At 48.4% G+C, this 25,341-nt stretch overlaps 1 protein-coding gene across 1 annotated transcript in view; it reads left to right on the top strand.

Annotated features, from left to right (window-relative positions):
- XPNPEP3 (X-prolyl aminopeptidase 3) overlaps nucleotides 1–25,341 on the top strand; it is a 227,886-nt gene that overhangs the window by 65,372 nt on the left and 137,173 nt on the right. Inside the window, exon 2 of the mRNA XM_082264767.1 lies at nucleotides 15,682–15,798. Within this exon, the coding sequence (XP_082120893.1) occupies nucleotides 15,682–15,798 (117 nt within the window). The remainder of the gene's footprint in view (nucleotides 1–15,681; nucleotides 15,799–25,341) is intronic.

The following is a 25,341-nucleotide window of genomic DNA, read 5'->3' as shown; positions in this document are numbered from 1 at the left end:
ACAGGTCGCCGCAGGTCACCTCCCATAGGGAAGCTGCGGACCCGTTCTAATAGGAGCGACACAAGTCGCTCCGACCTAGAAAAAGGGTCCGGAGCTTCTTTGGGGCGACCTGGAGGCGACCGCCATAGACTTCAATGTTATGAAGTCCGTGGCGACCGCTCCGAGGTCGCGGCGCGCTGCTTGCACCGCTACCTCGGAGGTCGCGGTGCGAAGTAGCGTTGCTGCAATGTGAACCGGCGCTTATGGTTTTGCACAGAGCAGCACCGATTCTTCTGTTCTGCCCTCCCCCCCCTTCCCACAGCACTTCTGGGTCATCCTGCCTTCAGGCCCCGTTCACACTGGGGCAACGCTACTTCGCCGGGCGACCTCACAGGTCGCGGCGCGCTGCTCGCACCGCGACCTCGGAGCGGCCGCCACGGACTTCATAACATTGAAGTCTATGCAGGTCGCTCTGGGTCGCCCCAAAGAAGCTCCGGACCCTTTTTCTAAGTCGGAGCGACTTGTGTCTCTCCTATTAGAACGGGTCCATAGCTTCTGTATGGCAGGCGACCTGTCAGGCGACCAGGTCGCCTGACAGGTCGCCCCAGTGTGAACGGGGGCTCAAAGTGCCCCTATAGGAAGCAGCAAAGTATAGTAATGTATAGATTGTCCCTATTGCAAGGTAAAAAAAAAAACCTCTGCCTTTAGAATCACTTTGTTCATTCTCTTACCCAACACTACATTTCCCATGAGGCATTGCTCCTCATATATTCACAAGTTCCCTGCCATCTACTGACATGTATGGACGGTGTACTGAGTTGTACGTGCATTGCACTGTATTTCCTGATATGTAAATAAATAATGCATTCTGTATGCAGGACAACTAATCGGCTGACCAACTAATCATTTATGAAAATAGTTGACAACTATTTTCATAATCAATTAGTTGTTTCAGCCCTAGACCCCAAACACACCTCCCAGACGACCACTGCCTTGCTAAAGAAGCTGAGGGTAAAGGCGATGGACTGGCCAAGCATGTCTCCAGAACTAAACAATATTGAGCATCTGTGGGGCATCCTCAAACAGAAGGTGGAGGAGTGCAAAGTCTGTAACATCCACCAGCTCTGTCATCATGGAGGAGTGGAAGAGGACTCCAGTGGCAACATTGGAAGCTCTAGTGAACTTCATGCCCAAGAGGGTTAAGGCAGTGTTGGAAAATAATGGTGGCCACACAATATATTGACACTTTGGGTGCAATTTGGACATTTTAACTTAGGGGTGTCCTTACTTTTGTTGCCAGTGGTTTAGACATTAATGGCTGTGTGTTGAGATATTTTGAGGGGACAGCAAATTTACACTGTTATACAAGCTGTACACCAGTGTTAATTTTGGCAGCAAATTTCAATTTAGTTTTAGTCTTAGTCTTAGGACTAAAATGGCATTTTAGTTTTAGTCCTATTTTAGTCTTCTGCAAGTGTTTTAGTTTTAGTCGTATTTAGTCGACTAAAACTCCAGTATATTTTAGTCGACTAAAACGCCCTACATTTTAGTCGACTAAAACTCATTTTAGTCATCTATAATCAAATGGGTGTAGTTCAATTGTAATTTGTAATGCATTATTTAAGCATTTCTCTACAATTTCCAAACTCATTATATACTACTGCTGGTCCTGGAATGAAAAATCTAATATGTTATTATTTATGCTTTGAGCATGCACCAGTGTTAATTTTTGGCAGCAAATTTCGATTTAGTTTTAGTTATAGTCTTTTGACTAAAATGCCATTTTAGTTTGTCGTATTTTAGTCTTAAGACTAAAATGCCATTTTAGTTTTAGTCGTATTTTAGTCATCTGAATTGTGTTAGTCGACGAAAACGTTTTAGTCGGTTTTAGTCGACGAAATTAACACTGCTGTACACTCACTACTTTACATTGTAGCAAAGTGTCATTTCTTCACTGTTGTCATATGAAAAAATATAATAAAATATTTTAAAAAATGTGAGGGGTGTACTCACTTTTGTGAGAGTATGTGTGTATATATAATATATATATATATATATACAGTCAGGTCCATAAATATTGGGACACCGACACAATTCTAATCTTTTTGGCTTTATACACTACCACAATGGATTTGAAATGAAACAACCAAGATGTGCTTTAACTGCAGACTTTCAGCTTTAATTTGAGGGTATTTACATCCAAATTAGGTGAACGGTGTAGGAATTACAACAGTTTGTATATGTGCCTCCCACTTTTTAAGGGACCAAAAGTAATGGGACAATTGGCTGCTCAGCTGTTCCATGGCCAGGTGTGTGTTATTCCCTCATTATCCCATTTACAAGGAGCAGATAAAAGGTCCAGAGTTCATTTCAAGTGTGCTATTTGCATTTGGAATCTGTTGCTGTCAACTCTCAATATGAGATCCAAAGAGCTGTCACTATCAGTGAAGCAAGCCATCATTAGGCTGAAAAAACAAAACAAACCCATCCGAGAGATAGCAAAAACATTAGGTGTGGCCAAATCAACTGTTTGGAACATCCTTAAAAAGAAAGAACGCACCGGTGAGCTCAGCAACACCAAAAGACCCGGAAAACCACGGAAAACAACTGTGATGGATGACCGAAGAATTCTTTCCCTGGTGAAGAAAACACCCTTCACAACAGTTGGCCAAATCAAGAGCACTCTCCAGGAGGTAGGTGTATGTGTGTCAAAGTCAATAATCAAGAGAAGACTTCACCAGAGTGAATATAGAGGGTTCACCACAAGATGTAAACCATTGGTGAGCCTCAAAAACAGGAAGGCCAGATTAGAGTTTTCAAAACAACATCTAAAAAAGCCTTCACAGTTCTGGAACAACATCCTATGGACAGATGAGATCAAGATCAACTTGTACCGGAGTGATGGGAAAAGAAGAGTATGGAGAAGGAAATGAACTGCTCATGATCCAAAGCATACCACCTCATCAGTGAAGCATGGTGGTGGTAGTGTCATGACGTGGGCATGTATGGCTGCCAATGGAACTGGTTCTCTTGTATTTATTGATGATGTGACTGCTGGCAAAAGCAGCAGGATGAATTCTGAAGTGTTTCAGGCAATATTATATGCTCATATTCAGCCAATTGCTTCAGAACTCATTGGACGGCGCTTCACAGTGCAGATGGACAATAACCCGAAGCATATCTCGAAAGCAACCAAAGAGTTTTTTAAGGGAAAGAAGTGGAATGTTATGCAATGGCCAAGTCAATCACCTGACCTGAATCCGATTTGAGCATGCATTTCACTTGCTGAAGACAAAACTGAAGGGAAAATGTCCGAAGAACAAGCAGGAACTGAAGACCGTTGCAGTAGAGGCCTGGCAGAGCATCACCAGGGATGAAACCCAGCGTCTGGTGATGTCTATGCATTCCAGCCTTCAGGCTGTAATTGACTGCAAAGGATTTGCAACCAAGTATTAAAAAGTGAAAGTTTGATTTATGATTGTTAATCTGTCCCATTACTTTTGGTCCCTTAAAGTGGCAGGCACATATACAAACTGTTGTAATTCCTACACCGTTCACCTGATTTGGATGTAAATACCCTCAAATTAAAGCCGAAAGTCTGCGGTTAAAGCACATCTTGTTTGTTTCATTTCAAATCCATTTTGGTGGTGTATAGAGCCAAAAAGATTAGAATTGTGTCGATGTCCCAATATTTATGGACCTGACTGTATATATGTATATGTATGTATGTGTGTGTGTGTGTGTGTGTGTGTGTGTATATATATAACGGAATTTTTGTAAAATCTTACCTGTAAAATTCCTTTCTCTGAGTCCTCCGACAGTCGCCGCCCACTTCATATTCATCACCAATGGGGTTATGTCCTTTATTCCGTAGGAGTAGCTAGGCAATAGAATATGTTAGTACAAAGACTTTTAACATATCCCACCCCCAGGGGGTGGTCCCCTCAGTACATAACCCTCCACTTGACCCACAAAGCCGGAAGTGGGAGGAGCAAGCAGCAGCGAGCAGCCGGAGGAGTGTGTGTAGAGGAGAGCGTGGAGGAGAGCCGGGTGACACGTGCGGGGGAGCCGCACTAGGTCACCAGAAGCCGGCGCGAGTGCAGGGGACAGGGGACAGAGAGACCGGAACAGAGAGCGGGACCGGGACGTGAAGGACCGGGACTGGAAGCCGCGGCCGTAGACGGCGGAGCGGCGGCTGCGGCGGTGAACGGACACCACACAGTATTGAGGAGGGAGGTTCACGGAAGCAGGGGAGGAGGAGCAGCGGCGACTGGTGAGTATCTCCCTGCAGCTGTGTGACGTGCTTTGGGGACCTGTGACTGACGGACTGACAGACCATCCTGTGACTGACTGACCATAGGGATCTGTGACTGACTGACCATAGGGATCTGTGACTGACTGACCTTGCTTGCGACCGTCAACGACTGACAAGACTGTTCTGCGACTGACAAGACTGTTCTGCGACTGACAAGACTGTTCTGCGACTGACAAGACTGTTCTGCGACTGACAAGACTGTTCTGCGACTGACAAGACTGTTCTGCGACTGACAAGACTGTTCTGCGACTGACAAGACTGTTCTGCGACTGACAAGACTGTTCTGCGACTGACAAGACTGTTCTGCGACTGACAAGACTGTTCTGCGACTGACAGACTGTTCTGCGACCGATAGACTGTTCTGCGACCGATAGACTGTTCTGCGACCGACAAGACTGTTCTGCGACTGACAAGACTGTTCTGCGACTGACAAGACTGTTCTGCGACTGACAAGACTGTTCTGCGACTGACAAGACTGTTCTGCGACTAACAAGACTGTTCTGCGACTGACAAGACTGTTCTGCGACTGACAAGACTGTTCTGCGACTGACAAGACTGTTCTGCGACTGACAAGACTGTTCTGCGACTGACAAGACTGTTCTGCGACTGACAAGACTGTTCTGCGACTGACAAGACTGTTCTGCGACTGACAAGACTGTTCTGCGACTGACAAGACTGTTCTGCGACTGACAAGACTGTTCTGCGACTGACAAGACTGTTCTGCGACTGACAAGACCGTTCTGCGACCGACAAGACCGTTCTGCGACCGACAAGACCGTTCTGCGACCGACAAGACCGTTCTGCGACCGACAAGACCGTTCTGCGACCGACAAGACCGTCCTGCGACCGACAAGACCGTCCTGCGACCGACAAGACTGTTCTGCGACCGACAAGACTGTTCTGCGACCGACAAGACTGTTCTGCGACCGACCGACGGCGCTCTTGACTGATCGACCGTGAGTATTTTAGAGACTGGTGAGTATCTTAGCGACTAGTGAGCATTTTGCGACTGGTTAGCATCTTGCGAGGGTTAGCATCTTGCGACTGGTGAGTATATTTGCAACTGGTGTGTATCGGGTGAGTATCTTGCGACTGGTGAGTATCGGGTGAGTATCTTGCGACTGGTGAGTATCTTTGCGACTGGTGAGTATCTTTGCGACTGGTGAGTATCCTTGCGACTGGTGAGTATCTTTGCGACTGGTGAGTATCTTGTGTCTGTTGGATCTTTGCGACTGGTGAGTATCGTTGCGGTTAGTGAGTATCGTTGCGACTGGTGAGTATCGTTGCGACTGGTGAGTATCTTTGCGTCTGTTGGATCTTTGCGACTGGTGAGTATCTTTGCGTCTGTTGGATCTTTGCGACTGGTGAGTATCTTGCGTCTGTTGGATCTTTGCGACTGGTGAGTATCTTAGCGACTGGTTAGTATATTAGCGACTGGTGAGTACCCCAGGTTCAGTACCAGGGAAGTTAGAGGTAGTGTAGGTTAGGAAGAGCAGTTCGTTAATATATCCCCATAGAGTAGTGGGTAATAATGTCCGACAGGATTGCGGATGCCACTCAGTGCACTTCTTGCTGCATGTATGCGTTCCTTGATGAACCATTCGAGGGCGAATACTGCTGTGCAAGATGTGAGCAACTTGTTGCTCTGGTAGACCAGATCCTGGACCTACAGAACACAGTGGCAACACTGCGTGGCATCAACAACCTGGAAAGGAGCTTGGACATTACCTATCAGGCGCTGGTAGGGGCCAGCATAGAGGAGGGAGGAACAGAGGAGACGCAAGAAGCAGAGGTACGCAGCTGGGTGACTGTTAGGAAGGGTAGAGGGAGGAGAGCCAGGGAGGCCAATCCTGAGTTGGTACACCCTAACAAATCTGTCGAGTTGCAGGTTGAGGGGGATATCAGCTCAGGGGTGGCAGAGCTGGAGCATGCACCCTCCCCCAGCTGCCAGGGGAGGGACGGCTCCAGGAAGAAGGGGGGCCGTAACTCAGGAAAGGTTAGAAAGGTGGTGGTAGTGGGGGACTCAATTATCAAGAGGACAGAGAGGGAAATCTGTAAAAAAGATCTCGTGAACCGAACAGTTTGCTGTTTACCGGGCGCCCGAGTTCGGCACATCGCAGATCTGGCAGACAGATTGTTGTGCGGGGCTGGGGATGACCCAGCGGTCATGGTGCACGTGGGCACTAATGACAAAGTTAAAGGTAGGTGGAGGATCCTTAAGAACGATTTCAGGGACTTAGGTAATAGATTGAGGAAAAGGACCTCCAAGGTGGTTTTCTCTGAAATACTGCCTGTACCTCGAGCCACACAAGAGAGGCAGAAGGAGATTAGGGAAGTTAACAAGTGGCTGAGGAATTGGTGTAGGAAGGAGGGGTTTGGGTTCCTGGAGAACTGGGCTGACTTCTCAGTCGGCTACCGGCTCTTTAGTAAGGATGGGCTGCACCTTAATGGGGACGGTACAGCTCTTTTGGGGAGAAAGATGGCCACCAAGTTGGAGGGGCTTTTAAACTAGGAGACGGGGGGGAGGGCTCAGAAGTAGAGTCAGTCAGGAGGAAGCAGAGGACTGAAGGCAGCTGTAGTGTCAGCAGCGACAGTAGGTCCACAAGGTCAATTGGCAGGTCTGTGCGGGAGAACCTCAGACCAAACAGGAATAAACATAACCGCCAATTGCGCTTAACTTCCTTAAAACTAAGAGGTGTATATGCTAATGCCAGGAGCCTAGCTAATAAAATGGATGAGTTGGAAATGTTAGTACATGAGGAGGACATAGACCTTGTGGGAATAACAGAGACTTGGTTCGACCCCTCACATGACTGGCTGGCCAATATCCAAGGGTATTCGGTGTACCGGAAGGACAGGGTAGGAAAAAGAGGGGGAGGGGTATGTCTCTATGTCAAGAACAATATAAAGGTGACAGAAAGGAGTGACATTACGGATGGGATGAGCATGGATTTAGAATCTGTGTGGGTTGAACTCCATAGGGAAGGAGAAAAGGGGAAAGTAATTGTGGGGGTTTGCTATAGGCCACCTAACCAAGGGGAGGAGGTAGAGCTGGAATTTTTAGCACTAATGGGTAAAGTGGCAAAATTGGGATCAGTCATCGTATTGGGGGACTTCAATTACCCCGACATTGACTGGGAAGAGGGGACTGCACACTCACAGAAGGCCCGCCTATTCACGGAAACCTTACTGGATAATTACATGTCACAGTTGGTGGATTCCCCCACCAGAGAAAACGCAGTCCTGGATCTATTGCTCACTAATGACCCAGACATAATCTCGGAGGTAGGAGTCCAGGACAACCTGGGCTCTAGCGATCACAGGATGATCACATTTAGTGTAAATAACAACATAACAAGACAAGTGGGGAACATAAGAACCCTAAACTTCAGAAGGGCAGACTTTCCAAAATTGTACTCAATGATGGAAAAGGTAAACTGGGACCAAACCCTGGGATCCCTGACCACAGAGGAAAAATGGGAATGCTTTAGGAACATATTAGGCAAAGGCATCTTGCAGTGCATTCCTATGGGAAATAAATTTAGAAGAGACAAAGCCAAACCTGGCTGGCTAAACTGTAGCGTCATAAAACTTATTAGGGGGAAAAAATTGGCCTTCAAGAAGTATAAATCAGAGGGCACAGTATCGGCTTTCGAGCAATACAAGGAGGCAAATAAGAAAAGTAAACAAGAAATCAAGATGGCTAAAATCAACTTTGAGAGACAAATAGCGGAGGATAGTAAAAAAAACCCAAAGAAATTCTTTAAATATATCAACAGCAAAAAAACTAAGGCAGAGCATATTGCACACATAATTAACAATGATGGGAGGATGGTTACAGAGGACACTGAAAAAGCAACCGTGCTAAATGCTTTTTTCTCGTCAGTCTTTACACAGGAAAAGGAGGGGTACACTGACCATGACTGTATGGTTAGTAGTAATAAACAGGACTTGCCACCATGGCTAACAGAGCGGGAAATCAGGGAAAGGCTGGATAAACTTAACACAAACAAATCACCAGGACCGGATGGCATACATCCGAGAGTACTCAAGGAACTCAGTAAAGTTATATCGAGACCACTGTTCCTGATCTTTGCTGACAGTATTAGGACAGGAGATGTACCAGGGGATTGGAAGAAAGCTAACGTGATTCCAATATTCAAAAAGGGCCAGAGGCATATCCCGGGAAATTATAGGCCTGTCAGTTTGACATCAGTAGTATGTAAACTTCTGGAGGGGATGATAAGGGACTATATTGTAGAGTTTGCTAAGGACAACAACATCATCAGCAGTAATCAGCACGGGTTTACAAATGGGCGTTCTTGTCAAACCAATCTCCTTACATTCTACGAGGAGGTGAGCTGTGAGCTAGATAGGGGGAGACCAGTGGACGTGGTGTACTTGGATTTCGCTAAGGCGTTTGATACAGTTCCCCACAAGCGCTTAATTTATAAAATAAGGTCTGCAGGTATCGATAGCAGGGTTTGCTCTTGGATACGGAACTGGCTAAAAAGGCGGGTCCAAAGGGTAGTAATAAACAGCGCATACTCAGACTGGTCTGAGGTAGTAAGCGGGGTCCCCCAAGGCTCAGTCCTGGGACCAACCTTGTTCAATTTATTCATAAACAACATTGAGGTCGGGATCAGTAGTTCGATATCAGTTTTTGCAGATGACACAAAATTGGGCAGGGCAATAACTTCACAACATGAAGCAGATATCCTGCAGAATGACCTGGACAAAATAACAGAGTGGGCAACGACATGGCAAATGAGGTTTAACGTGGAGAAGTGTAAGGTTTTGCACTTGGGGACTAAAAACATAAAATCACAATACACGTTAGGAGGGGAGCCCTTGGGGGAATCAAAAATGGAGAAGGATCTGGGAGTATTGGTTGATGATAGATTAGGAAACAGCATGCAATGTCAAGCGGCAGCTTCCAAAGCCAACAGAATATTAGCATGCATAAAGAAAGGGATGCATTCCAGAGATAAGACTATAATCCTTCCACTTTATAAAACTCTGGTCCGACCGCATCTGGAGTATTCCGTCCAGTTCTGGTCGCCAGTCCTCAGGAGGGATGTGTTGGAGCTGGAGAGAGTCCAGAGAAGGGCAACTAAACTAATTAGGGGATTGGAGGACCTTGACTATGAAGAGCGTCTACAATCGCTCGATTTATTCTCCCTGGAGAAGAGACGTCTGAGGGGGGACATGATAGCAATTTATAAATATCTTAATGGGGATCCCAGCTTAGAAAAAAAGCTGTTCATTCGAAGGGATTGCATGAGGACTCGAGGGCATACAATGCGATTAGAGGAGAAGCGTTTTAACCTCAGGCAACGCGGGGGGTTCTTTACTGTTAGGGCAACAAGATTGTGGAATTCTCTACCACAAGAGGTGGTTTCTGCGGGTAGTATGGTGGCTTTCAAAAGACTCTTAGACTTACATCTCAAGGATCAGAACATTCAGGGGTATGGGAGATGATTACAGCCACACATGCCTACACAGGTTGAACTGGATGGACTATTGTCTTTATTCAACCTCACCTACTATGTAACTATGTAACTATGTAACTTCCTGTATCCAACTCAGTTTCAGTGGAATAGCAGTAGAGAGTACATCAAAGAGGGGGCGGGGGCGGGGGCGGCGACTGTCGGAGGACTCAGAGAAAGGAATTTTACAGGTAAGATTTTACAAAAATTCCATTTTCTCTTACGTCCTCCGACAGTCGCCGCCCACTTCATATTCATCACCAATGGGGATGTCCCAAAGCAGTGTAAACATGAGGGGTGGGAAGAACGCAGCCGCGCCCAAGTCAACGCCGTCTCCCCATCAGAGAAAGGAACCTTACCAAAGGAAGGAAGCCAGTTGGGCATAAGAACAAAACACTCGCTCAACAGGAGCAAGAAAACCCAGGGAAAAAACAAATATCCCAAAAAGCCAAAGAACCCTTAACAAGGGCTCTAGGGAACTGCCGCACTAAGAACCTTGCGGCCAAAGCAATCATCAGCCGATGCCTGAACATCTACTCTGTAGAATATCGTGGAAGTGTGTACGGTCGACCAAGTCGCCGCCTTACACACCTGGGCCACAGAGGCCCCATGACGACAGGCCCAAGACGTACTCAGAGATCTGGTAGAGTGCGCCTTCACAGGTACAGGGGGAACTTTCCCCTTCAAAGCATAGGCCTGATCAATGGTCTGTCTGATCCATTTGGCGATTGTAGAAGCCGACGCCGCCATGCCCTTCCGAGGACCTTCCGGAAGGACAAACAAGGCATCCGACTTGCGAGAAGACTCAGTCGATTTGAGATAGACTCTAATCGCCCGGACAACATCCAAGGAGTGAAGCAACACCTCCGTCGGATGCTTCGGCTTCGCGCAAAGCGAAGGTTTGACAATGTCCTCATTACGAAACCCTTTTTGGAAGAAAAGAAGGGTTAGGTCGCAAGACCACCTTGTCCCAATGCACAACCAGATACGGAGACTTGCAGGACAAGGCTGCCAGCCCCGACACTCAACGAGTCGAGGTGATAGCCACCAAAAAGGCGACCTTCTTGGATAACAAAGACAGCGAGATCTCCCTGAACCTTTCAAAAGGAGCACGCTGTAATACTGATAGAACTAGATTCAAGTCCCAAGGGGGAAGAGGGTCCCTCCTAGGAGGGATCAGATGACGTACCCCCTGCACAAAAGTGCTAACCAAAGAATCAGATGCCACAGGTCGTTGAAAAAGAACGGCCAAAGCAGACACCTGACCCTTGATCGTGGCCAGCGCCAGACGCTGGTCAACACCCGTCTGAAGGAAGGGCAACACCCTAGACACCGAATAAGTGTCAGGAGAGAAACCCCTGGATTCGCACCAGGCAAAATACGCCTTCCAAGTACGGTAATAAACCTTCCGTTAAGGTGTGAATGACCTCAGGGGAAAGACCCCTGTTCTTCAGGACCTCGGTTTCAACAGCCAGGCCGTCAAGGCCAGCGACTGTAAAGCAGGATGGAAGATCGGTCCTTGCGACAGAAGATCTTCTCGAAGAGGCAGACGCCACGGGGCGTCGATTGCCAGATTTACGAGGTCTGCGTCCCAGGACCGGCGAGGCCAGTCCGGTGCCACAAGAATCACCGTGGTCGGTTCCGCGAAGGAACCTGGACAGCATTTGAATCGGTGGGAACGCATACATCAGTTGGTACTGATGCCACGGGGCAACCAACGCGTCCGACGCGTCTGCCCGAGGATCGCACGTCCTCGCCACGAACCGTGGTACTTTGATGTTCAGACGAGACGCGAACAGGTCTACCTCCGGAAGACCCCACCTCGCGCACAACATCTGGAAGACAGCCGGGTGAAGGGACCATTCTCCCTGGTCCAGGGTTCGACGGCTCAGATAATCCGCCTGCCAAATTTCCACCCCCGGAATGTGACCTGCCGATATTGCCGGGACATGCGTCTCGGCCCAAGACAGAATCGCGGCCACTTCTCGAGCCGCCCGGGCACTCCTGGTGCCCCCTTGGTGATTGATGTAAGCCACCGCCGTGGCATTGTCCGTCTGCACCCGAACCGGGTAGCCGTGAAGATTGTCCGTCCAACGACGAAGACAGAGGAGTATCGCTCGCAGTTCCAGAACGTTGATCGGAAGGGAGGATTCCTCCGTCGACCAAACACCCTGGGTGGACAGAACGCCCAGAACACCACCCCAGCCCGACAGGCTGGCGTCCGTGGTGATCACCGTCCACGAAAGGGGACGAAAAGACTTGCCCCCCAATACTGAGAGGGATTGAAGCCACCACAGAAGATCCCTTCTGGTCTAAGAACTCAATGACATCTGGAGATCCAGAGACTACGGACGCCCGTCCCACTTGGACAATATCTCCGCTCGGAGATCCCGTGCGTGAAACTGGGCGAAGGGAATCGCCTCGAAAGCCGAGACCATCAATCCCAGACACCGCATGCACGTCCGAATGGACGAAGATGGAACGTCCCTGAGGGACCTGACTGCCTCCTGAAGAGCTGCAAGTTTTTCTTCCGGCAGGAAGACCTTCGCCTGGACAGAGTCCAGAATCATACCCAGGTAAGAAATCCGAACCGATGGGCACAATGTCGACTTGGAAAATTGATCGTCCAACCAAACTCCTGCAGAGTCTGCAACGTGACGGACAGATCCTTCTCCAGACTCTGGCTGGTCGCAGACCGAACCAGAATATCGTCCAGATACCCAAGAACCGAAATGCCCTGGGCCCTCAACAAAGCCAGAACCGGTGCCAGCACTTTGGTGAACACCCTCGGAGCCGAGGCGAGACCAAAAGGCAACGCCACAAATTGAGTAATGATCTTCCGCTATGGCGAATCGAAGGTACCTCTGGTGACCCTCGAAAATCGGGATGTGAAGATACGCATCTTGCAAGTCGATGGAAGCCATGAACTCCCCCGGAACCAGGGCAGCCACCACCGACCGCAGGGATTCCATGCGGAACTTGCGCACCCGCACAAAGCGGTTCAGCGCCGTCAAGTCCAGAATCGGACGCACCTTGCCCTCCTTCCTGGGCACGGTGAGCAGATTGGAATAGAACCCCCGAAATCTGTCCCGATGAGGCACCGGGACCACCACTCCCTGAGCCCCCAGGTCCTGCACCGCTAGATGCAGGTCCCGCAAACGCTCCGGGGATAACAGAAGACTTGAGGGAAAAAATCTGCTCTCCGGCCGAGAGAGAAACTCGATCTAGTAGCCAGATCGAACGATTTCCTGTGAATTGGGTGAGGGCGCCCCTTCAGGCCGCACTGTTGTGGGCCGCAGAACCGGATTGGCCGGACTTTTGCTTACCTGCCCACGGCTTCTTGCGGGAGCCTTGACCCTTGGACGGCTTGCCCCAAAAGTGTGACCGAAAGGCACGAAAGGACCCCTGAGGGGGCCGAAAGAAAGCATTCTTTTTTCCCGGAGCCGTCTTAGGCTTGTGGGATTGAGGTAAGAGCGTGCACTTACCCCCCGTGACCCCTTTAATTAGGGCATCCAGGGATTCGACAAAAAGGCGAGAACCATCAAAAGGCAGATTGGCCAAGGTCATACGTGAAGATTGATCCACAGACCAACACTTCAACCAAACCAGGCGGTGAGATAACACCGCCACACTGTGTACACGTGCAGCCAACGGAACCATATCCAGGTCCGCATCACACAAATACATGACACCCTGGTGGATTTGATCCACCATATCCAAAGTCGCCTGGGGGGCAGAATCAGCCACCAGGACACGCCTAAGCACCTGCGTCCAGTTCGCGACCGCCTGGGCCGCCATAAGTGAAGCAATAAAGCTTTCAACATAGAACCCATAATAGAATAGGTACGACGGGCAAAGGACTCCATCCTCTTGTCCGTGGCATCCCGGAACACCGGGGTGTCTTCAGCAGGAATCGCAGTGGACTTGTTCAAAACTGCTAACGCCTGGTCCACCGGAGGTGGGACACACCAACGCCCATCAGTAGCGGGCGTAAAAGGATAGCGCAGCTTAAACCTACTTGGTACAGCAAAAGGTTTGCGTAAATTACACCATCGTTCTTTCACAGCGCGCTGAAAATCATCAGTGCATGGAAACATCTGCGATGATATGCGCCTTTTCTGCGTCCCATAAGCCGCCAAGGCAGCTGGAGGACATGTTTCCTCCTCCAAACGCAGAGTTTGCTTGATAGAAGCAACCAATTCATCCATGAGTGCAAGCTCTTCAGACGAGCCAGGGGGAGAATTATCAACCCCCTCTACCTCAGCCTCCATTGCTGACCCTATAAGGTCCAGGGAGGAACGAGACCCCGACAAGGAGATCTCTGCCCCAGCAGCCCCAGTACCATCACCCTCTGAAACAGAGGAAATTGAAAACTCCGGGCCTTTTAGAGGATTGAGCAGCCACCAGCATTTGCACCTGAGTCGCAAGGCCAGCCACAATCGCAGCCAAATCCCCCCCGGGGGGGGGAAACCGCAGTCCCCTGGCTTCCCACCAAATTGGCAGGAAACTAGTATTCCTGAGAATCCATGCCCTTGTAGTAGCAAAAATAAATGGGCGACCGCCCCTTTAAGAGAGCGCTGCGATCGTAGCCCACTCACACTAGGCATCCCACACAAGGGACCCCCACAGGGACAAGTATACCAGGGCAGGATACAGGGAATAAAGAGAAATGAACCTGGACAGATCGGTGCTGCTGCTGCTGCCTGCGGTGCTCCTGAAGGAAAGGAAAGTGCCGGCATACAGGGCGCTCTATGAAAGCCTATGGAGGCTACAAGAAAATGGCCGCCATGCATGTAAAACATGCGGCCGGAGCGATCGCAGCCAAAATGGCGCCGTTTTGGCGCCGAAACCGCTGCTCCCACACCCCATGAGGGAGAAGTAAAACACACCATCTGCCCAAAAAAGGAACATGGCAAACCGCCGCAGCGGCGCTGTAATGTGCCCCAAGCATGAGAAACTCAAGCCCCACAGCACACAGCCGTTCACACAGACAGAAAACTGACACAGAGTGCAGCCAGCCCCCCCTCCTGCAGCCCACAGCATGCAATGTGAGAGATAGGGAAAACGTAATAGTGTGAACACAGGGCAAGGTACACAGTCCCAGACTGACACCCCCCAGACAGACAGGTCCCCACATAAATGCACTTACCTCTCACATGGCGTGGGGGACCCGCACAGGCGAACAAACCGCTGCACATGAGGCAGGGAGAGTCGCATCCAGGACGCATCAGAAGGTGGGTTGAGAAACCGCACAGCGTCCAGTGAGGTAGCCACCTCACCTGGCATCCCTGCACGGAACAGGGATGGGTCGTTCAGATAACTCAGGAGCGATACCTGACTGAACGCTCGATGGCGGGCTGAGAAACCACCGACCCACAGCCTGCTACCAGGGGGGTCAGCCCGAGACGCAGCCCGCATGATCCTCTTCATCAGAAGAACTAACTAACGCTGGTAAAATAACAGCTAACAAGAAAGAGAGAAAAAACTCAAATAAAATCCAAAGAAAGGAAAGAGAGCTGAGACAAGGTGCCCCAGCACAGAAACTTCCAGCTACTCCTGACAGCTAGACAAATGAAACTGAGTTGGATACAGGAAGTGGAGGGTTATGTACTGAGGGGACCACCCCCTGGGGGTGGGATATGTTAAAAGTCTTTGTACTAACATATTCTATTGCCTAGCTACTCCTACGGAATAAAGGACATAACCCCATTGGTGATGAATATGAAGTGGGCGGCGACTGTCGGAGGACGTAAGAGAAATATATTTATATGTATGTATGTATGTATATATTTATTATTATTATTACATTTTTATTTATTATTCTGTTTTTTACTTCACAGACATCTATTTTTTCTAGCTGTGAATAAAAAACTTACATTATCATTTCTTTCTTTACAGCTGGTGCTTTTTGCGTGACACGATGGTTATCTACAAGTTCCCACCCACCTTTCAGCCTTCCAAAAAGAAATTTGGGACAGCCTAGTCCTTTTACCCATCCACACCTCTTGAAAATCGGTAATCTCTCCATTCATTTAAGATACCATCAGGCAGTTTGTTTCTTTGTTTTGTATTTAACTACAATAGAGCTGAAGCAGGTATTGTGGTTCATAAAGGTAGAAAAGTCCAAATAAAGTATGACAAATGTGACATAATTTTGCCCATTCAGTGTCTGTGTAAAGCCATTCCCCTAACATACTAATAGCGATCTTTGTGGTCCCTGTTAATACCAACTTTGCCATGTTGTTGGGAACAGTATAACCAGACTGTAGTGAAAAGTGGAGACTAGATTGAAATAGATGCAGGGTTAGGAAAGGCGATAGATAGAATGAGGAACAAGATTGTGTGTGTGTGTGTGTGTGTGTACAGTGACAAAAGTGGGTAAACACTATATACACTGCTCAAAAAATTTAAAGGAACGCTTTTTAATCCGAGTATAGCATCAAGCCAATTAAACTCCTGGGATATCGATTTGGTCAGTTAAGTAGCAGAGGGGGTTGTTAAAGCGGAGTTCCGGCCCTAGAATAATCAGGGCTAGTGCATTTACATTAAGATATCCTGTAAACTGTCCCCTGTTCTTTGTTTGTGCAGCATGAATTACTTACTTTGTGAAGTTCTTGTACAGCGCGGACATCTGCTGTGTGGGCAGCTGAAGCCACAGTGTCCCTTTTCCTGGATTTCACGAGTCCCAGAATGCTATACCTCATCACTTCCCTTGCAGGCACGTCATCCCACAGCTGTTTCCGTGCCATTGCCGCATCATTGCACATGCCCAGAAGCGGTTCTCAATCCATCGGCAGAGAATGATGCGCCTGAACCGGACGTGACGAGGGAAACCGATGCAGGCGCATTGACTCCTGGGATTGATGACACTCATCTCCTAGGAGTCAATGCAAAGCAGGAAATGGCGGCGGCCGCATGAGGAGGAAGTAAAGTTATTTTCATTAAAAATAAGGTAAGAGAACCTGAAAAAAATTAAAAACAGCCAAATAGAATTTAGAAAGGGATATAGGTATGCATGATGTGAAGTTTAAAATGTGGCCGGAACTCGGCTTTAACCACTTTACCACCGGAGGATTTTCCTGCTAAAAGACCAGGGGGTTTTTGCGATTTTTTTACTGCGTGACTTTAAGGGACAATTGCGCGGTCGTGCGACGCTGTACCTAAACAAATTTCACGTCCTTTTTTTCCCACAAACAGAGCTTTCTTTTGGTGGTATTTGATCACCTGTGCGATTTTTTGATCACGCGCTATAAACAAAAAAAGCGTAATTTTTGCAAAAATAACAATATTTTTCACTTTTTTTTATATGAAATTCCCCCCCCAAAAAAATGTAAAAATCAAAATTTTTTAACATTTTCGGCCAATTTGTTTTACGCTACCTATGTTTGGTAAAAAAAATCGCAAAAAGCGTATTTTGATTGGTTTGCGCAAAAGTTATCGCGTTTACTAACAAAGGGAAAGATTTTTGTCATTTTTGGTGTTTTCTTTTTTAACGAGTAATGGCGGCGATCTGCGATTTTTTTTTTTTTGCGGTACTGCGACATTGCGGCGGACAGATCGGACCCTTGACTGACATTTTTGACACTTTTGGGGTTACCAGTGACATTACTGCAGTAATCAGTGCTATATATATGCACTGTTACTGCAAAAATGACACTGGCAGGGAAGGGGTTAACTTTATTGGACAGGGAGGGGTTAAGTGTGTCCTAGGGGCGTGCTTCTAACTGTAGTGGGACATTCCTATTGGTGTAAAAAAAAAGATCAACGGTTCTACATAGTAGAACCGTCTGATCTTCATTTTTACACAGGGAGAACTGACAGGCGGCTTGTTTACATAAGCCGCTCTGTCTTTCTCCCGCTGTACCGGCGATCGTAGTGTGACCGGCGGACATCGGGTCCGCCAGTCACACTCCTGCACTCCTCCGTGAACGAGCTGAGGCAGGCGCGCGCCTCGGCGGGCGCACGCTCGCCCGCTATTGGCTCTAGAAGGAGTGACAGGCGAGCGACGTAGACCTACGTCACTCTGCCTGGCCGGGGCCGACTGCCGCAGTAAATATACTGTGAGCAGTCGGCAAGTGGTTAATCAGTTTCAGCTGCTTTGGTGTTGTATACAATTTAAAAAAAGTGCACTAGATGAGCAACAATGAGACAAATTCAAAGGCCCCTTTCACACGGGCGTTCCGTATGTCCGTATATCACCCCATCCGTTCACGGGTGATATACGGACATAATGCATGTCAACGGGATTGCGGATGTCAGCGGATGATCATCCGCTGACATCCGATTTGCGTCCTTTCAGCTCTGTTCCGTTTTTTGGAACGGAACAGAACCCTATTTTTCTTCCGATTAAAGAACTGAAAGGACGCAAAATCGGATGTCAGCGGTGTCATCCGCTGACATCCGCAATCACATAGACATACACACATATAGGCTATGAGTGACTATATGTAGCCCTGTCCTTCTCCCTTACTAATAGCTGATGAAGTCCCACCCAGTGGGACGTAACGCGTGCGAAGGGGAAGGGGCCGGGGACATCACCCGCCATCCATTGCGGTCGAGACCGCTGTGTGTAATACAATCTGCTCATCACATGCACTTGTATAGTGCTTTACAAGGTAATTTTATTATTTTATGCTATGTTCAATAAAGTAATTTATTGCGGTAATGCACTGACCTTTGTTTTCCTATGGACCTGTGACCCGATTTATGGACCTGTGGTCTGTTACCTGTGAGCCTTATTTTCTGATGAAGAGGAATACTGATCTGATCTATATTGGTGATATCCTTGGAGAAAGTTTAAGTCTTACTAGCCCGTCTGGTGACATAGGGGCTAAGTGTGAGGTGAGAGCCTAATGAGACTGGGTGGAGGATTACCAGCACATTGAAGAGCACTAAATGTTTATATCTTGTGCATGCTTCACCATAATTTGCACCTGTGGACTGCTCTCCTCGATATCATCTTCATAATCCATATTTGATAGCGCTGCACTTTTTGTTATATATACATTATGTCCGTATATCATCCGCAAACGGATGGGATGATATGCGGACATACGGACCGGATGACAAAAAAAAAGTGCCGCAGCGGATGAAATAAACTGAGCGGCCGTGTGAAAGAAGCCAAAAGCAGGAATGGTTTTACAAGTAGAGGCCAAAGGCGTTTTTCCCCCTACACCTCTTTTCTGACTTTTTTTCACTAGTTTTTTTTTGGCTGTGGTCAGTGTCACTACTGGTAGCATGAGGCGATACCTGGACCATATAGAGGTTGCACAGGCAGTCCAACTCCTCCAGGATGGCACATGGTTTGCTGTGTCTCCAGCACAGTCATTAAGAGCATGGAGAAAATTCCAGGAGACAGGCAGTTGCTCTAGGAGAGCTGGACAGGGCCATAGAAGGTCTTTAACCCATCAGCAGGACCGGTATCTGCTCTTCTGTGCAAGGAGGAACAGGATGAGCACTACCAAACCCCTACAAAATGACCTCAATCAAGCCACTTATGTGAATGTCTCTGGCCAAACAGTAACAAACAGACTTCAAGAAGATGACCTGAGAGCCCAATGTTCTCTAGTGGGCCCTGTGCTCACTGCCTGGTACCATGAAGCTTGATTGGTATTTGCCATTGAACACCAGAATTGACAGGTCTGCCACTGGCTCCCTGTGCTTTTTACAGATGAGAGCAGGTTCACCCTGAGCACATGTGACAGACGTGAAAGGGTCTGGATAAGCTATGGAGAATGTTATGCTGCTTGTAACATCGTTCGGCATGACCAGTTTGCTGGGTCAGTGATGGTCTGGGGAGGCATATCCATGGAGGGAAGCACAGACTTCTACAGGCTGGACAATTAGGTATCAGGGCAAAATCCTTGGACCCATTGTTAGACCCTGCGCTGGTGCAGTGGGTCCTCAGTTCCTCCTGGTGCAAGACAATGCCTGGCCTCATGTGGTGAGAGTATGCAGCCAGTTCCTGGAGGATGAAGGAATTGATACCACCTTATCTAAGGCCTCTAGGACATTGTTTCAGTCCATCTGATGCTGGCAGGTTGCACCTTGTTTAGGAGCTCATTGATGCCCAGATCCAGATCTGGGAGGAAGTAGCCCAGGACATTATCCGTAGTCGTATTATGAGCATGCGCTAACGTTGTCAGGCATGCATACAATCACGTGGGGGCCATACAAACTACCACTTGAGTTGCTTCAATGACAATTTCAGCAAAATGGACTAGCATGCTGCATCATTTTTTCACTTTGATTTTTGGGGTGTCTTTGAATTCAGCCCTCTGTAGGTTGTTATGTATGATTTTCATTTCCATCAAATGATGTGGCATCCTTTCGTTCCCAACACATTACCCAGTCCATACCAGTATAAGTATCCAGCATGATATTTTTTCCCCATTAACCGCTTGCCGACCTGCGCATGACTATTTACTGCGGCGGTCAGTCCCTCACAGGCAAAGCGACGTAGGACTATGTCGCTAGCCTGTGAGGCTCTAGGGAGTGAGCGTGCGCCGCCGGAGGCGCGCGCCCGCTCGCTCACGGACCCCCCCCCCCCCCCCCCCGCGCGTGTGCCCGGCGGACCCGATGTCCGCCGGGCACTCGCGATTGTCCGTTACAGCGGGAGAAAGGCTAATGTAAACAAAGCCGCCTGTCATTCTTCCCTGTGTAAGAATGGAGATCATACGGTTCTGCTATGTAGGACCGTTGATCTCTGTTCTTACACCTCAAGCCACATCCAATCACAGTTAGAATCATGCCCCTAGGGACACACTTAACCCCTCCCTCTCAAATAAAGTTAACCCCTTCCCTGCCAGTGTCATTTTTATAGTAACAGTGCATATGTATAGCACTGATTACTGTAGTAATGTCACTGGTAACCCCAAAAGTGTCAAAAATGTCAGTCAAGGGTCCGATCTGTCCGCCGCAATGTCGCAGTCCCTCAAAAAAATCGCAGATTGCCGCCATTACTCGTTAAAAAAAAAAAAAACAACAAAAATGACAAAAATCTTTCCCTTAGTTAGTAAACGCAATAACTTTTGCGCAAACCAATCAAAATACGCTTTTTGCGGTTTTTTTTTTTTTTTTTTTTACCAAACATATGTAGCATAAAACAAATTGGCCTAAAATGTTAAAAAAAGTTTGATTTTTACTTTTTTTTTTTTTTTGGGGAATTTCATATAAAAAAATGTGAAAAATATTGTTATATTTGCAAAATTGACGCTCTTTTTTTGTTTATAGCGCATGATCAAAAAATCGCACAGGTGATCAAATACCACCAAAAGAAAGCTCTGTTTGTGGGAAAAAAAGGACGTCAAATTAGTTTAGGTACAGCGTCGCACGACCGTGCAATTGTCCGTTAAAGTCACGCAGTGCCGAATCGCAAAATAGGCCCTGGTCAGGAAGGGGGTAAAACCTTCCGGGGCTTAAGTGGTTAAGATCTGATTTTTCAAAGTGTTCCTTTAATTTTTTTTTCTGCAGTGTGTGTGTGTATATATATATATATATATATATATATATATATATATATATATTGTGAGAGGTTAGCTCAAATGGGGTTAATCTTCCCTGGGAAAAAGGTATCAAGATGACAGGTTTTCTTAAAATATGACTTGTAGCCAGTTTTATTTTAAAAGGTTGCATGTAAATCAAACAAAACAGAACAGAAAATAAATCCTTGCCATCCAGGCACTAACTAAACATTTCAGGTGTCCTAACTCACAGATGTAGGGCTTCTCCCAGTCACCAACAAAACCGGCCGTTAGACTTTCTACGGTGTTTCTACGAACCTTCTAGGACGGCAACACATGAGAGATAAGAGGCTCCACGCTACAGGAAACACAATCAGTTCACAGCTGTTAAAAGGCCCCACCCTTCCCCTTGTCATTCAGTTGTAAAAAAGTAATTCTCCCAACCAATTCACAAGGGGTATACATTCACTTGGGTACTCATCACCTATTGTTTACATTCTTTCCTCACCCTTTTAACTGGGCGGAAAGAAAATCTTCCTTTCTTTTACGTCCTCTGACAGTCGCCGCCCACTCATACAATCTTCACCAATGGGCCTCTTATCCACAGGTGCAAGCTAGGCATAAGACTTGTTAAAAACAATGCAATTTACATAGACACACCTGTAGGGGGCTGTCCCACTGGTTCAATATCCCCCTGCTATTAGCCTTCCCAACTCAGTTTGTCTTCTGCCTAGTTAAGGAGTAAGATAGGCTATCCCTGTGCTGGGGCTACGGTCTCAGCCTTTCTTCTATTTTATTACTTTATTTTCTGCAATGTGTTATTTCTTTGCATTACTAGCTTTTTATTTGCTCTGCGCTTAGTTAGTTGGTTCTCCGGAAGACTACAGCGTTTGCGGAGCTGGGAATCGAACTGGTCGTCCTGACTTGTCAGGACAGAGGATCTTAGGGACTCCCAGCCCACCATCAAGCGTTTAGCAGGCTATGTGTGTGCCCTGGCCTCGCAAACGACCTGCCCCTGTCCTCAGGGGCACAAGCCGGCGAGGTGGCTACCTCGCTGGGATGCCTCAACATGCGGTTCGGACCATGAGACGCGTCCTCTTCTTGGCTGCCGCCCCCCCCGCCATCTGGGGTGGGGGGTTCCCGAGTTCTGGAGGCTCCCACGACCCTGCGAAGCGGTGAGTATTGCTCTGTGTGGGGCCTCTGGCTGGGGATTACATGTCTGTGTCTGGGGCTCGCATCCCTCCCGGTCCCTGCGGGGGCTTCCGAGCATGTTATGCTGTGTGTGGGGGTCAATGGGGTCCCTATCCCTGTCCCCACTGTTTGGGGGTACAGTCATGGTTCGGCAGACCACTGCGGTGCAGAAACCGCGGGACCGCAATTTTTAGGGTGGGCAGCGGCTTTGGCCTCACTGTGGGCATTTCTGCAGCTCCTCTCTGTAGTGTTTTTGGCGCCTTCGGGCGCCATCTTGTGTGTGGCAGGTGTTTTTCCTTTTACACATGTTCGGCGGCCATTTTCCCGGAGCCTCCCATTCTTATACATAGGCAACCATGTTTAGGCAAATCCTTTTAGCCTCTAGCGATGTGACATCACTTCCTTTTTCTGCATGAAGATCGATCGTGGAGCAGCGTGGTAACACTCCTGGGGGGTCTTTTTGTGCTGTTTGGGGGATATTTCTCTGCTTTCGGTGTCTTTCCTCTCTCAGTGGGATATTTTCAATTGCTGTACATTGCGGTGGGCGCTGCGATCGCGTCTTAAAGGGCCAGCGTCCTTATTCTCATCATGGAGTCCCAGGACAGCAAATTTCCCCCAGGCTTGGTTAATGAATCGGGTACTCCTGATTCTGCTCCTTCTCTGGCTGCTGCACTAGTTACTTTAGCATCCAAGGTGGACTTGTTGATGTCAGAACGGGCTTCTAGAAAACGCATTAGGCATTCGCCTTCCTCTGATTCTGAATCTGATATGGTTGCCTTGGACAGTGCCCCCCCTGAGGGGTCTCAGTCCTTTCTTCTGATGGGGAGGTGGAAGAGGATGATGGGGATGATTTTTCCCCTGAATTGGCCAAAGAATGCGCTGCTGTGGCTGCGCTTATTGCTTCTATTAAGGAGACACTACATTTAGAGGATGAGCTCAACCCGCCGGGTAAGCAGTCTTCTTTTGGGACTCGCAGGACCCAGAAGGTGGCACAGGTTTTTCCCTGTCCCGCTGAGTTTCACGAAACGGTGAACGAACAATGGCGTAATTTAAAACGCCCTTTTGTGGTACCAAAACAGTTTCGGTTCCGTTACCCTTTCGCGTCTCCTACGGATTCACGCTGGACGGTGTCCCCTAAGGTGGATCACACGGCGTCAAGGTTGAACAAGGCCACTCTTATGCCCTCTGAGGATTTTCCGGTGTTTAGGGACCCTACGGATAGGCGGGTGGAATCTCTGGCTCGCCACGCATATACGGTGGCGGGTTCTTTGCTAAAACCTGTTTCTCTTACGTCCTCCGACAGTCGCCGCCTCTTCATATTCGTCACATATGGGGTATTAGACTTTGCTCCGAAGGAGTAGCTAGGCAACAGAATATGTTAACAATAAAGCTTTTAACATATCCCACCCTCAAGGGGTGGTCCCCTCAGTCAATACCCTCCTACTTCCTGCAACCATATCTCAGTTTTAATGTCTAGCTTGTCAGGAGTGGCTGGCTTTTTCTGTGCTGGGGCTTTCTGCCCCAGACTCTTTCTTCTTTTTAAAATTTTGTTTGAGTTTTCTCTCTACCTTTACTTAGCTGTTATTTTTGTCAGCATTAGTTAGTTCTTCGGATGAAGAGGATCATGCAGACTGGGTCTCGGGCTGATCCCCCTGATCGCAGGTCGTGGGTCAGTGGCTTCCCAGTCTGCCATCGAGCGTTCAGCCAGGTAACGCTCCTGGCACAGTGAACGACCCATCCCTGTTCGGTGCAGGGATGATTGGTGAGGTGGCTACCTCACTGGACGCTGTGCGGTTTCTTAACCCCCATTTTGTGCGTCTTGAATGCGACTCTCCCTGCCTCATGTGCAGCGGCTTGTTCGCCTGTGCGGGTCCCCCACGCCATGTGAGGTAAGTGTATTTATGTGGGGACCTGTCTGTCTGGGGGGGTGTCAGTCTGGGACTGTGTAACCTGCCTTTAATCACACTGCTTGTCTCCCTATCTCTCGGCTGCATGCTGTGGGCTGCAAGGGGCGGGGGGGGGGAGATGTGTGACACTGTCTGTGTCAGGCTGATCAGTGTGTGAAGCTGTGTGCTGTGGGGCATGTTTTTTGGCATGTTTGGGCACTATACAGCGATCGCTGCGGCGATCTGACATGTATTCTGATACTGGAATGTAATGTGTGTTTTTTACTGCACTGTGGAGCGGCGGTTTCGGCGCCAAACGGCGCCATTTTGCCTACACCCGCTCCGGCCGCATGTTTTACATGCATGGCGGCCATTTTCTTGTAGCCTCCATAGGCTTACATAGAGCGCCCTGGCAGCATCACTTCCTCTTTCCAGGAACACCGATCGAGGCAGCAGCAGCGGCGAGGGTCTCCTCAGGTTTTACCCTTCTGTTCTTGCTATCCATTGCCTGTGTTCAGTTTGCATATTCCCTGTGGGGGTCTTATTGTGCTTGAGTGTGGTGCGGTGGGCTGCGCTTGCCGCGCTTGCTTAAAAGGGGCAGTTAACCCTTTGTTGTCTGGCATTACAGGGGCAATGGATTCTCAGGAGGGAAAATTTCCTACAGCCTTGGTGGAAAGCCAGGGGACCGCTGTCTCCCCCCCAGGGGGGGATTTGGCCACTATTGTGGCTGGCCTTGCTGCTCAGGTGCAGATGCTGGTGGCTGCTCAATCTACTAAAAGGCCCAGAGTTGCTCTTTCCTCTGATTCTGAGGGTGAAGGTGATAGGGCTGTTATGGCGGGGGCCTCCTTATCGGGGTCCCGCTCCTCTCTTGATCTAATAGGGTCTGAGGTGGAGGCTGAAGTTGAGGGGGTTGATAATTCTCCCCCTGGCTCGCCTGAAGAGCTTGCAATCATGGATGAGTTGATTGCTTCCATAAAGCAAACGCTGCGTTTGCAGGATGAGGTGTGTCCCCCCGCCGC

The sequence above is a fragment of the Pelophylax lessonae genome, assembly GCF_965119305.1.
Source record: "Pelophylax lessonae genome assembly, chromosome: 8".
NCBI classification, from domain to species: domain Eukaryota; kingdom Metazoa; phylum Chordata; class Amphibia; order Anura; family Ranidae; genus Pelophylax; species Pelophylax lessonae.
The sequence above is the reverse complement of the archived record's forward strand: the minus strand, read 5'-3'. Positions and strand labels throughout refer to the sequence as shown.